The 16,685-nt window shown below is 43.3% G+C and overlaps 1 protein-coding gene across 1 annotated transcript in view; it reads left to right on the forward strand.

Moving 5' to 3' along the window:
• The window catches only part of LOC126458157 (probable chitinase 10), a 393,594-nt gene that overhangs the window by 306,618 nt on the left and 70,291 nt on the right, over positions 1-16,685 (forward strand). Inside the window, exon 9 of the mRNA XM_050095020.1 lies at positions 5,992-6,188. Within this exon, the coding sequence (XP_049950977.1) occupies positions 5,992-6,188 (197 nt within the window). The remainder of the gene's footprint in view (positions 1-5,991; positions 6,189-16,685) is intronic.

The following is a 16,685-nucleotide window of genomic DNA, read 5'->3' on the forward strand; positions in this document are numbered from 1 at the left end:
CCATGTATGCTAGGAAAAGAAGCTATGTAACTTACGTGACTTTCTTAATTACCACATTCGTGACCAACTAACTGGTGTGGCAGACACAAAACTTAAAGTATTCACACGTCGCAGTACGCATTCCTTGGCCTTTCTTCCAATGAGTGCTCTGATCGGGTTCATTATACAGCATCAGTATCTATTGGTCAATCCCACCAAATTCGTTAGTTACTTTCAAGTGAAATACTTATATGAAACAACAGTAAATTGTTATCGTTCTGTTGGCCAGGAGGCGCGGTAGTGTGGAGAAAATTCTTTCGCTTGTTTCATTCTGTAGCATGAGGACGGCAAGTCTCCAAACGTTGGTTACTGCTTTAGTTAACAGCTACACAAGGGACTAAAAGTAAGATTTCGTAATACTACTACAAAGACAATCCTCACAACTTTTAAGCAGGGCCCGAGCAGTACTTGGCGTCTCAAAATATCTTTTTCGGCCAGAACTGTTATTCCGATAACAAATAATGCGATGTAATGCAATAAGCTAAACAGCTTGTTGGCTCTGAGCATGATGGGACTTAACATCTGTGGTCATCAGTCCCCTAGAACTTAGAACTACTTAAACCTAACTAACCTAAGGACATCACACACATCCATGCCCGAGGCAGGATTCGAACCTGCGACCGTAGCCGTCGCGCTGTTCCGGACTGAGCGCCTTAACCGCTAGACCACCGCGGCCGGCTAAACAGCTTATTACTAATTACCAAAAGTAATGGTTGACTTTTATATTTTGGCAACAAAATAACTGACAATGGTCAAATAATGAGAATGTAAAATGTAGACTAGCAGTAGCAAGGAAAACATTTCCGCAAAACAGAAATTTGCTAACATCAAATATAAATTTAAGTATTCGGAATACTTTTCGGAAGTTATTTGTCTGGGTTGTGGGCAAAAAGTAGTTCAGACAAGAAGAGAACAGAAACGTTTGAAACGCGGTGCTACGAAAGAATGCTAAAGACTGCATATGTATATCAAATAACAAATGTGGACGTACTCAATAGAATTGGGAAAAAGGAAATTAATGGCACAAGCTTACTAAAAGAAGGGTTCAAAGGACACTTCCTGAGGCTTCAAGGAATCGTCAAGAAGAGAGTGGAAACTATCATAACGTCGTGTTGCAGAAGAATGCTCGAGATCTTACGAGTGCATAGAATAAATAATGAAGAGGACCTGCATAGAATTTGGGAGGAAACAGCTTTATGGAAAAACTTGATTAAAATAAGGGATAGTTCGCTAAGTCACATACTGAGATATCAAGAGGGAAACAAAGGTTTATCTCGGCAAGCAAGATGATGGGGATGTAGGCAGTTGTAGTTAAGCAGACATGAAGAGACGGATAAAGAGGGATTTGTTCTACCAGTCTTAGTTAAACTTCTGCCAGTGGTGTTGTACACATGCGAGAAACGTAAACGATATGGCGGCCATGACGTCATGTCAGTAGCGATTTTTTTTTCTTTTAAACGTAAGAAACACATGCAGTTTTGATTACAGGAATCTATTACATCGCGAACAACTACACTCCTGGAAATGGAAAAAAGAACACATTGACACCGGTGTGTCAGACCCACCATACTTGCTCCGGACACTGCGAGAGGGCTGTACAAGCAATGATCACACGCACGGCACAGCGGACACACCAGGAACCGCGGTGTTGGCCGTCGAATGGCGCTAGCTGCGCAGCATTTGTGCACCGCCGCCGTCAGTGTCAGCCAGTTTGCCGTGGCATACGGAGCTCCATCGCAGTCTTTAACACTGGTAGCATGCCGCGACAGCGTGGACGTGAACCTTACGTGCAGTTGACGGACTTTGAGCGAGGGTGTATAGAGGGCATGCGGGAGGCCGGGTGGACGTACCGCCGAATTGTTCAACACGTGGGGCGTGAGGTCTCCACAGTACATCGATGTTGTCGCCAGTGGTCGGCGGAAGGTGCACGTGCCCGTCGACCTGGGACCGGACCGCAGCGACGCACGGATGCACGCCAAGACCGTAGGATCCTACGCAGTGCCGTAGGGGACCGCAACGCCACTTCCCAGCGAATTAGGGACACTGTTGCTCCTGGGGTATCGGCGAGGACCATTCGCAACCGTCTCCATGAAGCTGGGCTACGGTTCCGCACACCGTTAGGCCGTCTTCCGCTCACGCCCCAACATCGTGCAGCCCGCCTCCAGTGGTGTCGCGACAGGCGTGAATGGAGGGACGAATGGAGACGTGTCGTCTTCAGCGATGAGAGTCGCTTCTGCCTTGGTGCCAATGATGGTCGTATGCGTGTTTGGCGCCGTGCAGGTGAGCGCCACAATCAGGACTGCATACGACCGAGGCACACAGGGCCAACACCCGGCATCATGGTGTGGGGAGCGATCTCCTACACTGGCCGTACACCACTGGTGATCGTCGAGGGGACACTGAATAGTGCAGGGTACATCCAAACCGTCATCGAACCCATCGTTCTACCATTCCTAGACCGGCAAGGGAACTTGCTGTTCCAACAGGACAATGCACGTCCGCCTGTATCCCGTGCCACCCAACGTGCTCTAGAAGGTGTAAGTCAACTACCCTGGCCAGCAAGATCTCCGGATCTGTCCCCCATTGAGCATGTTTGGGACTGGATGAAGCATCGTCTCACGCGGTCTGCACGTCCAGCACGAACGCTGGTCCAACTGAGGCATGCCGTTCCACAGGACTACATCCAGCATCTGTACGATCGTCTCCATGGGAGAATAGCAGCCTGCATTGCTGCGAAAGGTGGATATACACTGTACTGGTGCCGACATTGTGCATGCTCTGTTGCCTGTGTCTATGTGCCTGTGGTTCTGTCAGTGTGATCATGTGATGTATCTGACCCCAGGAATGTGTCAATAAAGTTTCCCCTTCCTGGGACAATGAATTCACGGTGTTCTTATTTCAATTTCCAGGAGTGTATTACCATCAATCACATATCCATAACAGAAAAAAAATTGTTAGTAAAGAAACAAAAAGAGTATCCCAAGAACAAGCTCTGTAGCTGTAATGGACACCACTATATACAGTACTAAATATAAGAAATATCTGTCGTAAACAAAAGGTAGCTAATAACGGAATGTTGAGTGTGTGAACTTTAGTTACACGACACACGTCCAGTCGTTAGTCCAGTTACCGCCACCCTAAAGCGTCGGCATCGATGTCACTCACAGCTGCTCTGATACTTTGCCGTAAGGCAGCAATTGTGTGTCGAAGTGCAGGTGTAAAAACAGTATCTTTGATGTAACTCCACAAGTAAAAATCACACTGTGTCAGATCTAGAGAATGTGAGAACCATGCTAGCAACTGGAGATTGTCAGCTAAGACACAGCAGATCCATCCTCGTAGGAGCTCACTATCCAAGAATTCACGAACATTGTTGTGGAAGTCCAATGGAGCACTATCCTGTTGTAAAATGAAATTATCACTGTCCTCATTCAACTGCAGTATGAGCTACGCAAAATGTCTTCTTGTTGGTCACGTAGGCATGTTTTTATAGATCAAAATTACAAAAAAAGTTCTTGAGTTGTTGTTTCCATTTACACGATCACACGTTACCGTACCTCAAAGCAAGCATTTTTTGGTACCTAGATTGTTTTGAATAATCCTTTCTGGTGACCCAGGACGAACTGTCAGTATTAAGGGATATGACTGGAACAATCATTCGAACCAAAAAGTCTAGTAAACTTGGGCTGTAAAACGCGTACGTTGTCAGCTATGAGCACTTCTTCATCTTCGATACTGTGAGCCAAATCTCTCTGCTGCAAGATCTTTGCTTTCCATATTTTGGTTGGCGGTAGTATGTACCAAAACAAGAAAACATTGTCTAGTAAACGGGATCTCTAAAATGCTTACCTTAAGAGCTATGAGTGGAAGAAATGTGTTTCATATTATCCAAGATGAACAAGTGCTCATAGCTCTAAGGTATGCACTTAAGAACCGATTTTTTCCATACTTTTTTTTTTTTTTGCTTTTGGTCCATTCTACTATCTCTAAAAATATAGAAAGCAAAGTACTTGCAGTGGAAGACATTTGTTTCACAGTATCAAAGATGAAGAAAAGCTCATAGCCCTTAGCGTATACATTTTCGAACCCACTTTCACTAGCCTTTTTTCGAATAATGTTTCCTGAAATATTCCTGAATACTGAGTTCCTCGTGGAACATTCTGCATAATTTGGGAAGGCTACGACTTAGAGCCTTTGTAAATGAGTCGCGACAGCTATAAACTTTAACAAGGTCTCACCATTGTGCTCCTCTTTCCAATAAATAGCGAGTGTTGTGGAAAGAAGTCTATCTTTCATCCTACGACTACCCTAGTTCCTAGCTGATTTAATGTCTCGGCCGATAAAAAAGGGCCGGCCGTTGTGGCAGAGCGGGTCTAGGTGCTTCAGTCTGGAACCGCGGGACCGCTACGGTCGCAGGTTCGAATTCTTTCTCGGGCATGGATGTGTGTGATGTGCTTTGGTTAGTCAGGTTTAAGTAGTTCTAAGTTCTAGGAGACTGATGACCTCAGATGTTAAGTCCCGTAGTGCTCAGAGCCATTTGAACCATTTGATAAAAAAGGTACAGGTTGTGACCATACAACAAAATATTTGCTCTTGTACATCCAACAACTTGTCAGTGTGATAATTACTGAAGCGCCGAAGAAACTGGTATAGGCATACTTATTCAAATAAAGAGATATGTAAACGCAAAATACGGCGCTGCGATCGGCAATGCCTAAATGAGAAAAACCATGTCTCGCGCAGTTATTAGATAGGTTACTGCTGCTACAATGGCAGCTTATCAAGATGTAAGTGAGTGTGAACGTGGTGTTATAGTCGGCGCACGAGCGATGGGACACAGCATCTCCGAGGTAGCGATGAAGTTGGGATTTTCCCGTATGACCATTTCACTAGCGTACCGTGAATATCAGGAATCCGGTAAAACATCATATCTCCTACATCGCTGCTGCCGGAAAAAGATCCTGCAAGAAAGGGACCAACTACGACTGAACAGAATCGTTCAATGTGACAGAAGTGCAGCCCTTCCGTAAATTGCTGCAGATTTCAATGCTGGGCCATCAGCAAGTGTCAGTGTGCGAACTATTCAACGAAACATCATCGATATCGTCTTTCGGAGCCGGGAAGCCCATTCGTGTACCCTTGATGATGGCGTGACACGAAGCCTTACGCCGCGCCTGGGCCCCTCAACGCCGACATTGGACTTTTGATGACTGGAAACATGTTGCCTGGTCGTGCGCCGACTATAACACCACGTTTCAAATTATATCGAGCGGATGGACTTGTACGGGTATGGAGACCTCATGAATCCATGGATCCTGCATGTCAGCAGGGTAGTGTTCAAGCTGGTGGAGGCTCCGTAGTGGCGTGAGGCGTGTGCAGTTGGAGTGATATGGGACCCCTGCTACGTCTAGATACGACTCTGACAGGTGACACGTACGTAAGCATCCTGTCTGATCACCTGAATCCATTCATTTAGACGGACTGTGGCAATTCCAATGGGACAATGCAAAAGGCCACAAGTCCAGAACTGCTACAGAGTGGCACCAGGAACACTCTTCTGAGTTTAAACACTTCCGCTGGCACGAAGCTCCCCAAACATGAACGTTATTGAGCATATCTTGGGTGTCTTGCAACGTGCTGTTCAGAAGAGATCCCCACCCCATCGTACTCTTAGGATTTATGGACAGCCCTTGAGGATTCATAGTGTCAGTTCCCTCCAGCGCTACTTCAGACAGTAGTCGAGTCCATGCCACGTCGTGCTGCGGCACTTCTGCGTGCTCGCGGTGTACCAGTTTCTTTGGATTTTTAGTGTATGAGACACGACAACTTGCATACGAAAAAATAAATACTTTTATTTACCAATATGGGATTGCCAGTATGACAATAACATTTATTGGGGTTTTAAATGGAATTGTTGCGGATGGTGAACGAGGTGAGTTGTTTTTCTTGCAGGGAGGAGCTGCGCGGCGTGTCGCGAGGCCCCAACGCCAAGGACGTGGACTGGAGCAAGGTGGCGCGCACCGTCAGCCTCGAGGCCACCACCAAGCCGGCGCCCATCAAGATCGACGTCAGCGAGGTGCTCAACCGCGTGCGCAAGCCCACCAAGCAGGCGCCCGCCGACCTCTCCAACGAGGTCATCGATCTCAACAGTAAGTCTCTGACCACGGCTGTAGCCTCTGGCAGTGGGCCAGACTCTAACAACTTAGTTATACTGTACTTTCCGGACAAACCGAGTCCTCTGAATACATGAGATGTATTCTCTGTTGTGAATGTGGACAACCATCAGCTGTATAGTGGAATGACGGCAATGAAAATTTTTGCCGGACCAGCCCTCGAGCCGGCCGGGGTGGCCGAGCGGTTCTAGGCGCTGCAGTCTGGAACTGCACGACCGCTACGGTCGCAGGTACGAATCCTGCCTTGGGCATGGATGTGTGTGATGTCCTTAGGTTAGTTCGGTTTAAGTAGTTCTAAGTTCTAGGGGACTGATGACCACAGAAGTTAAGTCCCATAGTGCTCAGAGCCATTTGAACCATTTTTGCATATATTCCCGTAAAGGTTAGACGTTGTACTTGAAAGTCACTTGCCCTGTGACGGACGACGGCTCAAACACGTATCCGACCATCCTGATTCAGGTTATCCGTGATTTCCTTAATTCGCTTCAGACAAATGCTGGGACGGTTCCTTTAAAAAGGCACGGCCGACTTCTTCCCCGTCCTTCCCTAAACCGATGGGACCGGTGACCTCGCTGTTGGTTCCCTCCCGCAAATCCACTAAGCAACCAATATGAACATCCTATCTCTAGTTGTTCAAGGTGTTCGTTTTTTTTTCTGAACATGAATGTATATTCAGTAACGACTGTAAATGACAAAGAAAATAATTCCCACAGTTAAGTTGCAATGGCTGACTTAAGTTTCTCCACTTAGACTACAATGGATTTCACTCATGCAATGAGGAAAAATTATGAGGCTGCTGTAGAAGCGTGCCGGCTATGGTGGCCGAGCGGTTCTAGGCGCTACAGTCTGGAACCGCGCGATCGCTACGGTCGCAGGTTCGAATCCTGCCTCGGGCATGGATGTGTGTGATGTCCTTAGGTTCGTTAGGTTTAAGTAGTTCTAAGTTCTAGGGGACTGATGACCTCAGAAGTTAAGTCCCATAGTGGGTTGGGTTGTTTCAAGGAGAAGACCAGACAGTGAGGTTATCGGTCTCATCGGATTAGGGAAGGAAAGCGGCCGTGCCCTTTCAAAGGAACCATCCCGGCATTTGCCTAGACCGATTTAGGGAAATCACGGAAAACCTAAATCAGGATGGCCGGACGCGGGATTGAACCGTAAGTCCCATAGTGCTCAGAGCCAGTAGAAGCGTATTAAAGGAAGAGGAAGGAATATTAAGTTTTCACGTCTCGTCGACATCGACGTCATTAGAGACGGTCTACAAACTCAGAATGTTTGCAAGGGTGAAGGAGGAAACTGGCCGTGCCCTTTCCAAGGAACCCATCTGACCTCCGCCTGGATCGATTTAGGGAAATGGCGGAAAATCTTCACCTGGTTGATTGGACGGGGATATGTGCCGAATGCGATTACAGTGTATTAGCGTATTGCATGACGGAAGTATTGGCCGCTACTAAAGGAAAAATTCTTGCAACGTTGAGACAAGGTGCGTGCCTTCATAAAGGCCATCTACACAGCCAAATTTTTAATTTCTGGAATATCTGTCTCTTTGAATACTACAAAATGTTTTTCACTGTTCTGTATCTGATAATGACATTATTCTGCTACCGGTTTCGGTCTTAAACCATCTTCAACGGCGGAAAACTTATCGCAAATTAAACACAGGTCACAAAAGGACCTTTTGTGAGTGGGCCATTGTAATGTAATCTTGCTACGATTTTTCATTATGGTTTTCAGAAGTAACGTATGTCAAAGCATGTAGGACATGTGTCAAATATATATATATATATATAACATCTCAGGGAGTATCTTTTTGGTTATTGTATTCTTTTAATTACCACTTACAAATAATGCAGAATTTAAACCGAAGGCATATTAACAAGTTTTATCTTAACAAAAACAAAAAACATCTCAAACAATGAAAGTAATTGCAAACATTCGAGAAATTAGTCAGAATGCTCATTTTCCTTTTCTTATTACATACAGTATATTTATAAGTTGTAGCGTCGGGTATTCAACACAATTTAACCCAACCAATGGAAATAATCAAATTAAATGTATCTTCAGCAAATTTTTACACTACTACACGTTCGATTACAGTTTGGTATATGAACGAAGCTAGGAAGAAGAAAGGACGAACTTTCAGCATGCTGGAGTAAATGCAGGGCAGCAACTTGTGTTAATCAACACAACGCAAGAACGCCAAAGTTGCAATTTTCACTTTTATTTACTTGTCGACCAGTTGCAGATCGGGACTCATTATCAAATCATCCTATAGAACAGGAAACCAAAATTACATTGATGTGTAATTCAGCCGTTACCATATTATTATGCGTACGTCAAAAACACAGAACGTATCGATTCAAAGTATACGTACCAGATAGTCAAAATAGTATTTCGCAACAATGGATCCTACAAGAAACTAGTCACAAGTAGATAACAGTGAAATTTGCAACTTTGAATGTTTTTCCTTAGTGTTGGGGAGAAGCGACGTTGTTACACCTGTTTCACTACTTTGAAAAATAAAATAATTTTTAAAATAAATGTACTAAAGCGATCTAGATTATAAAGTACAAAGCACAGACAACAATCTGAAGCTCTATGCACTCATTTAATCACCAATTCTTAGATAATGTTGATTACACTAATTACTAATGTATGTTGTTAATAAATATTCCATCTACAACTAAATAGTTCAATATAATTTGTGCGGAGATTCAGCAAAGAGACACAGAAATGAATATTTCTCTGTATAAGGAAGTATTATGAAGGACTGTATGTTTATTACGCGATTTAACGTTCCCTCGACCGCGAGGTCGTTGCACAGGAATTTTCTTGGGCGGTAAGAGTCTCACGTTAATTTCCTGGAGTATCTTGCAGCGTTTGGTAGACAGTATGTAGCAGCCAACGGAGACCATTCACAAACTTACATCACCAAGTTCAGTGGGTACCTGGTGCGAGAGATAGATTGCCGGTTTCGTAACTCACTTTCACTGACCGTAATATCCAACCTCCTGATTTAATTACAGCACTTTGGACACTCCTAGAGGACCTGCAGGTGACATTTGAGGACTCGAAACAGCTTTCCAAGTCAGAGAGGCGTACAGGAATTAAAGTAGTCATCGCCATATTCGGCGATCGCACGTTAACATCATCGAGCGTAATGTTCCAAATTTTCTTGCATAACCTACACTAGCTAAAATCCCGTTGATATTAAGATCATTAGAGATTGAATATTAGGCCTGATATCTACGAAGCAATTTTCCATATTTCATGCCTAGTATAATTTTTTTATTATTTCTTTAGTACGAGAAAGAACAGATAAACATGGATATTTTGTGCGTAGGAACACACAGTAATTTATAGTAATAAATTAATTTTCATAGATACATTCCGTATCACCGTTTCTTGTTTCGTCTTGGGTTAGTGATCATTAAGACGTCGTGCGCGCCATTATTACAATGAATGCAACACCAGTGTTCATCGTAGAGTTTGAACTCGAATCTGACATCATTTTTCGCAGCAGAAATAGTACCTGCCATGTGCTCTAACACTCAACTGTGACTTTAAATGAAACATACCGTATTTACGATAAGGAGCAGCTGTAGTATTGGGTAGTAAATGACAAGTATTAATCGCACGATATATCTTGACGCAGGTGCTGCACTCACTATAATAATGACAGATGAAACTAATACAAGTGTAAAACGGTCACGTTTATACGATAAATAGCGATTTATACGATGATCTGCTTTATGGAATTACACGTTGGAGGAGGTTACTATGTTCCTCGATACATAGATATACTGTGGAACTGTTCTGTCTACTGCCTGGACGTCTCTAAGCGTGGAAATTCGTCTTGTCGCTGTACCACATGAGACATAACTCCGGTTAATTAACTGGATATACAGAGTATGTATTAAATTACGTTTATAGAGCATACGATAAAACAGAGGAAAATTGAAATGCCTTTGTTACGGGAGAGGTAACAGTGTGGACAAGTATATATCACAACATGTAATTTTTCGTTATTCGCGAAATTGTTTTGAAGCTCAGTTTTGTAAGTAATATGACACATTTTCATAATGTATTGTTTTCGACGTAGTCAAGTGGGAGGTTTAAAGTCATGGTCTCACAAGAGACACCAGTTCCAAATCCGTAAAAGTGCTGCTATTCTGTTATTACAGCTATGGAAATGAAATGAGCGTTTGGCATCATTGGCCGGGAGGCCTCTTACGGGGCAGGTCTTATTACATTCGAGGCCACATTGGGAGACCTGCGCGCCGGATGGGGATGAAATGATGATGAAGACAACACAATACCCAGTCCCTGAGCGGAGAAAGTCTTCGGCCCAACCGGGAATCGAACCCGGGCCCGTAGGACGGCAATCCGTCGTGCTGACCACTTAGCTATCGGGGCGGATATTACAGCTATGAACGGCGTGTACTATACCGAGTTCTTCGTGCCTGTTAAAACTGTTATAATAAATAACTACTTCATGAGGCCAAACTTTCACGATGTCTTCTAATGGGGCCAAGACGGACAAGAGGCGCCAGAACGTTGTGCATAGCAATAGCGAACATAGTAACGATAGTGAGACAGGCTTGAAGGAGAAGAAAGGAAAGCAGTTGATAACGTGAGAAAAATTCGAAGAGGAGTAAGACTATAATTCTCTACAACAAAAAGAGCAAAAAACACTGGACACCACTTGAGATTGAGAAACACTGGAAGACAACATGGAAAACGGTCTTTTAAGATAAAGCTGAGGAAAAAAAACCGCAGTCAGTGAGGTGGAGGAAAGGGAAAAGGAAGTGCGAATGACCTACTGTATGACCAGAAAAGACTGCAACGAAAACAACCTGTCAAACGATGGTAGACACATATACTGCAAAATTGATGGAAGGAAGATTACAGTTTCATATTCAGTAGATGACAAGATTATAGGAGATAGTGCACAAGCTAGAAATGGACATGTTACGGGATGGAAATCTTTCCTGTCTGCTTGAAAGGAACCATACCGTCTTAAGCAGTTTAAGGAACCCATGGTTTATTTGATACGATCCTTCAGAACGCAGTTCCAGTACAATACCCATTTTGCCATCTTGATCGATCAGAGATTGCAAGGCAATAATGAGCAACGCTGTATTATACGTGACTGAGACGCCAAAATTAGGCTGACATGGTGCAGAAAAAGTAAGACAATTCCTTGGGAAATAACTGGGCCAGAAAGATGACGTGAAAGGTGGGGACGAAAATCGAATCAAGGAAGATGGGGAATTAAGTCGGCGGTGCTCTTTCAAAGGAACCATACCGGAATTTGCCTGAAAGCTGGACTGGACTGGGATAGCGTTCGAGGTGGCAGGGAAGGACAACAGGAAATATAATAACGCAACAACTAATACGCCACAGATAAGCGACAGATAGGCCTCTAATGATGTAGGAAAGATGTAAATGACCACCAACAGAACAAACAACAGAAGAGGACACCAGCACCTCGTAAGACGGGAAACGGAGGAGAAGGGTAGGGTTGAAGAGCTTTTCAGAGCAAAGAGGAAAATCTAGTCTGTGAAGGTGGTCGTACACAGGCCGTAACAACGGAATTACAAGAGGAAGGATAGCCTGCTCTGTTTAAAACTGGCTTTCTAGATATGATATCAACCACGTCCATATAGATACATCGGAAACACAGTCACCTTAACACACGGACGCACGTTTTGTGCCAGTGGTTCTCACGCAACTGGCGTAGATGAGTCGTGTATCAGACTTTATGCGAATTGATGGCTGTTCCTTAACGTGGAGACAGTGTAGACGTCGTGACAATAGCTGCCGAATGTCCTTATCGTTAGCAACCATCTCCAAGGAACAGAACTTTCTCATTCTATTATCATCAGGTGTTGCTCGTTCTTGTACTGTAATAATAATAATAATAATAATAGTGATAATATGAAGTCAGTGGTTACGCCTAGGCTACGACGTACCACTGACCAGTCTTTGTGTGGTCCTCAGCCTGCAGCAGTGTTAGTCATTAGTAGGCAGTAGCATACTGACACCTCAGTCTTTGAACCGGAACCACTGCCTTTCCACGAAGTAAATCATCAGCTGCCCTCGCGCGGTTGATAGCACTGCGTTCCAGGCCTCCCACCAACGGAAATTTGTCACCCTGTGTGACGTGCTGCAAGTGACGTATTTGCTGGTGATTATTCCGGATTGTATGGTCGTGATCAGTGGAACTTTTTTGTTCCTTAAGTTTCGTCCAGAAGTGCGTTTGACATCTTCAGAGCTGCTCCTGCTTCCATTCTGTCTAGCTAACTGAGGTGTCGGATGTCCGAGAGCGACATATTTACCATGAAAAACAGGTCGTGATCGACAGATATAACCCTTGTCAAAGATAAAACTAAACTATCAAACAGTCGTCTGTCAAAGATAAAACTTATATATTGAATCTGTAGAGCCGATGTCCAAATATAATTATCGTGCGTCCTCTTTTCCATTAAAACTGTTCCCACGCATATATTTTTAGATACAGACAAGGATAATAGTTTCACATTGTAGATAAAATTTACGATTCGGGAAACTTCACTTAACGGTTTCCTCACTGAAGATCATGTTCTGTGAAGAATTTCATTCTAGAATTTATATCGCAAGGAAAGGCTATTCAGTATCGCTAAGCAGAACTACTATCATGAAGACTTTTCCCAATACGGCCGGCCGCTGTGACCGAGTGTTTCTAGGCACTTCAGTCGGGAACCACGCTGCTGCTACGGTCTCAGGTCCGAATCCTGCCTCGGGCATGGATGTGTGTGATGTCCTTCGGTTAGTTAGGTTTAACTAGTTCTAAGTTCTAGGGGACTAATGGCCTCAGAAGTTGAGTCCCATAGTGCTCAGAGCCATTTGAACCCTTTTTTTTTTTGTTTTTTTTGTTAAGTCCCATAGTGCTTAGAACCATTTGAATCCAATACGTCACGGCAAATATAAATACTGTTTAATATGCAATTCTGCGACAGGTGAGAGAAACGTTCAAGATGGCAAATATGAGCCAAAAATATAGATTAATGGAATTAAGGATTACCGTTAATAGTGCAAATTACTTATTCAGGTAATTATGACGTTATGGCCTATAAATATGAGGCACTATACATCAAGCAACTGAAGTGAATGCCGACATCATTGTTCGTAGGGAATTGACCGATCAGCCTACTATGATTGGCAACTCGATCTCAGCGCGGTTCTGCTTAGCTATATTAAATAGGAAACGAGAGATAGCGTATTGTGCACGGTCGTTCTATCCTCAATCAATTCGTCACCAACTCTTTTTTTACTGCCCCTGAAAAGAAAGATGCAAATACTCATAAGAAGTTGTAGTTATTGTCATATGATATAATCAAGTCGAATATTGCAATTAAATTCCACTTGCACATTTCAAAAATATCTTATATTTTATCTAAAGTTATGGTACATAGAAATACGGTATATGTGATTGCTCTCGAACAGCAAGACGAAAAAAGACGGCACAGAATGGCCACAATAATTGAACTACATCTTTGACCAAACATTTTTACTATGATTTTAATTACAAAAATATTTTACACAGAAAAACAAAACAGAAGATTCACCACATATCACAATATTAACGTTTTTATAGGTATATTTTCATATGACACTTTAGGCTGTTATAAAATTACATGGTAGCAATGCATATATGTACTTCATGGCTAGCATATATAACTCTTTATCTACTACAGCTGATTTCTATACTTTCTCTGGTTGTAAAAGGCATTTATGTTCCATTAGGCGCGCATTCGCGCTTCTGTTTTTAATTCCGATGTAGGCCTTACCACAGGTACGTGAAATCTTATTGTACATCATTCCGCCGCGCGGGATTAGCCGAGCGGTCTTAGGCGCTGCAGTCATGGACTGTGCGGCTGGTCTCGGCGGAGGTTCGAGTTAAGTAGTGTGTAAGCTTAGGGACTGATGACCTTAGCAGTTAAGTCCCATAAGATTTCACAGACATTTGAACATTTTCTACATCATTCCGATAGAGATGAGCGTTTATCTGTTACTGATCTGAGGGCTCGACACACTTTGTTGGTCTAAAAACCGGGCGCAGCTCTGAAGATGTCCACTGTAGCTCTGGAGGAAATGTTAGGAACTAAACAGTTAGACGGGCCACGACCATACAACCCGCAAGATTTAGGTCGTGAAAGCTTTCGTAGTATGAAACGACTTATTGCTTCAAGAGAGGGCGGTACAATAGTCTTAAGGAAATATCGTGTAAAATTTAGCGTACAGTTGATTATTATTTCAATGAAACTATTGAGACTGTGGGCGAAACCAGTTCATGACACAGGTTTATTTCTACGAGGAAACGCCAACGTTTCTGCCAGACCTAACGGTGGTAACCTATAAAATATGCAGCGAACGAAATTTTTCGTTCCTAATGTTCTCGTTAGGTAAATTCCTCATTCACATTTATAGCAACAGCTCGACGTTGCTTACTAGGTGTACTTCTGTGTCTAAATGCGCCTAATCCCTGAGTTAAATACGTGTGCAAGAAACAAGGCCGCTAGATATTCTGAGAGCAAGGAAATCAACAGTCTGTTCGACTGTCCTCGCGCAGAAGGCCGCTCGTGCCTCAGACGGCGTAAAAGAACGGAACGGTAAAAAAATGTGTACCCGTGCAGGCTAAAATGTGAAAGTTGCCGCCGGGGCCTGGTTTTTGCGCATGCGTATAAATGGATCGTTTCTGGGGACGCTTACGCAAGGTATCCAGCCGCTAGCGTTGCGCGGGGTCGCGAACTGCCGCCACAGCCCGTTCTCGCACTGTGCACTCCGCCAAGTGCTATGAACGGCATAGACTCCAATACTTAGTCAACGAGGCGGAAGTCCTCAGTAACCTGAAAAATTGCGTCACTATTTCTAATGATGGTAGCGCAAGAGCAGAATTCTGCTTAAATAGTTTGCAATTTCCCGAAAGAAATATACAATTTACTCTCTCTCTCTCTCTCTCTCTCTCTCTCTCTCTTCTGCCTCACCTAGGTCTCGAAACAGGACAATAATTTAATTTGTTCCATTTTACATGAATTTTAGTATTTAAAGGTTGCGCATGTGAAAAGCGCAATGTGTTATGTTGAAATACATTCCTTCTCATTTTTAATTTTCCTTTTCGCTTCCGTTTTCTTTTCTTTTCACTCTCGAGGTAGTCTGGTCTTTTCGAGAAGTGACGCAGTGTATAGTGAGCGATGGGATAGTGAAATACTAGCCGAACTGGATGTGATATAGATTCCCTCATTCGGAATATTGCCGGCCGCGGTGGTCTAGCGGTTCTAGGCGCTCAGTCCGGAACCGCGCGACCGCTACGGTCGCAGGTTCGAATCCTGCTTCTGGCATGGATGTGTGTGATGTCCTTAGGTTAGTTAGGTTTAAGTAGTTCTAAGTTCTAGGGGACTGATGACCACAGATGTTAAGTCCCATAGTGCTCAGAGCCATTCGGAATATTTGGGAGATGATTTCCTATTCCGGCATTTGTCTTGCAACGAAGGGAATCCGCCGGAAAACATTGGGAAGAACTGGGAATGAAGAACTGTTTTTAATGTAATTCTGGGACAATGCGGAGTAGAACAAAATTTTAATGTCTTGTGTATGTAAGGCCGTATTTTTGTACGTGTATATGAAGTCGATGACATGTTCGACGGGATTGATGACCATAGAAGTTAAGTCCCATAGTGCTCAGAGCCATTTTGAACATGTTCGACATATATAGTGCACGTAGGCTACTTCTATTTTGTTTGACTCACAATACCTAAACACTTAGCGTATAGTGTAGATCGTTGGAATGTTATTACTACGTGATTTTGTTGTGAGAAGAGTGAAACAAGAGAAACCTGTAAATTAAATCGGTCTTAGACTTAGAACTACCAGCACACAAAGAAATATTGTCAAGTCTTTTTTTTATCGCGTGTGAACTCACCGAAAAATTGGTCCTAAAGAAGCACCACTAGACAGCTGAAGAACTGAGAGAAACATCGGGTTCATGTAATCCTCGTCGTATACTTACGCATCAAAGAATCCTTTGCATTTGCACTTTCCTGCAATGAACGATTTAATATAAAATACCTCTGACAGCCTGACACTAAATAGACCAGTTTCAAGCGTTTTGGGGCACAACAAAAATGTGTTAAATAGTTATTACTGCCTAATTATTGCGTTATTTAAGTTTCACGATTGTAGCCAGTGAAATTACCCTCGCAGCTGGGTATGTAAATAAATCGTGCAGACAAAATATGAGATCACATATCATGCTGTTATTTAAGATGACAAAGGAATCCTTTACTCTTTGTCGAATACAATATCCTTTCTGTTTGTAGCACAATTTAAACAATTGCGCCGGACAAATTCCGACCCAAAGTTTTAACTTGTCACATGTCAGCAGTTGCATTACAATTATTACTTTAACTTTTAGTATTGGATTGATAACCTGAA

Source organism: Schistocerca serialis, chromosome 2 (genome assembly GCF_023864345.2).
Source record: "Schistocerca serialis cubense isolate TAMUIC-IGC-003099 chromosome 2, iqSchSeri2.2, whole genome shotgun sequence".
NCBI classification, from domain to species: Eukaryota; Metazoa; Arthropoda; class Insecta; order Orthoptera; family Acrididae; genus Schistocerca; species Schistocerca serialis.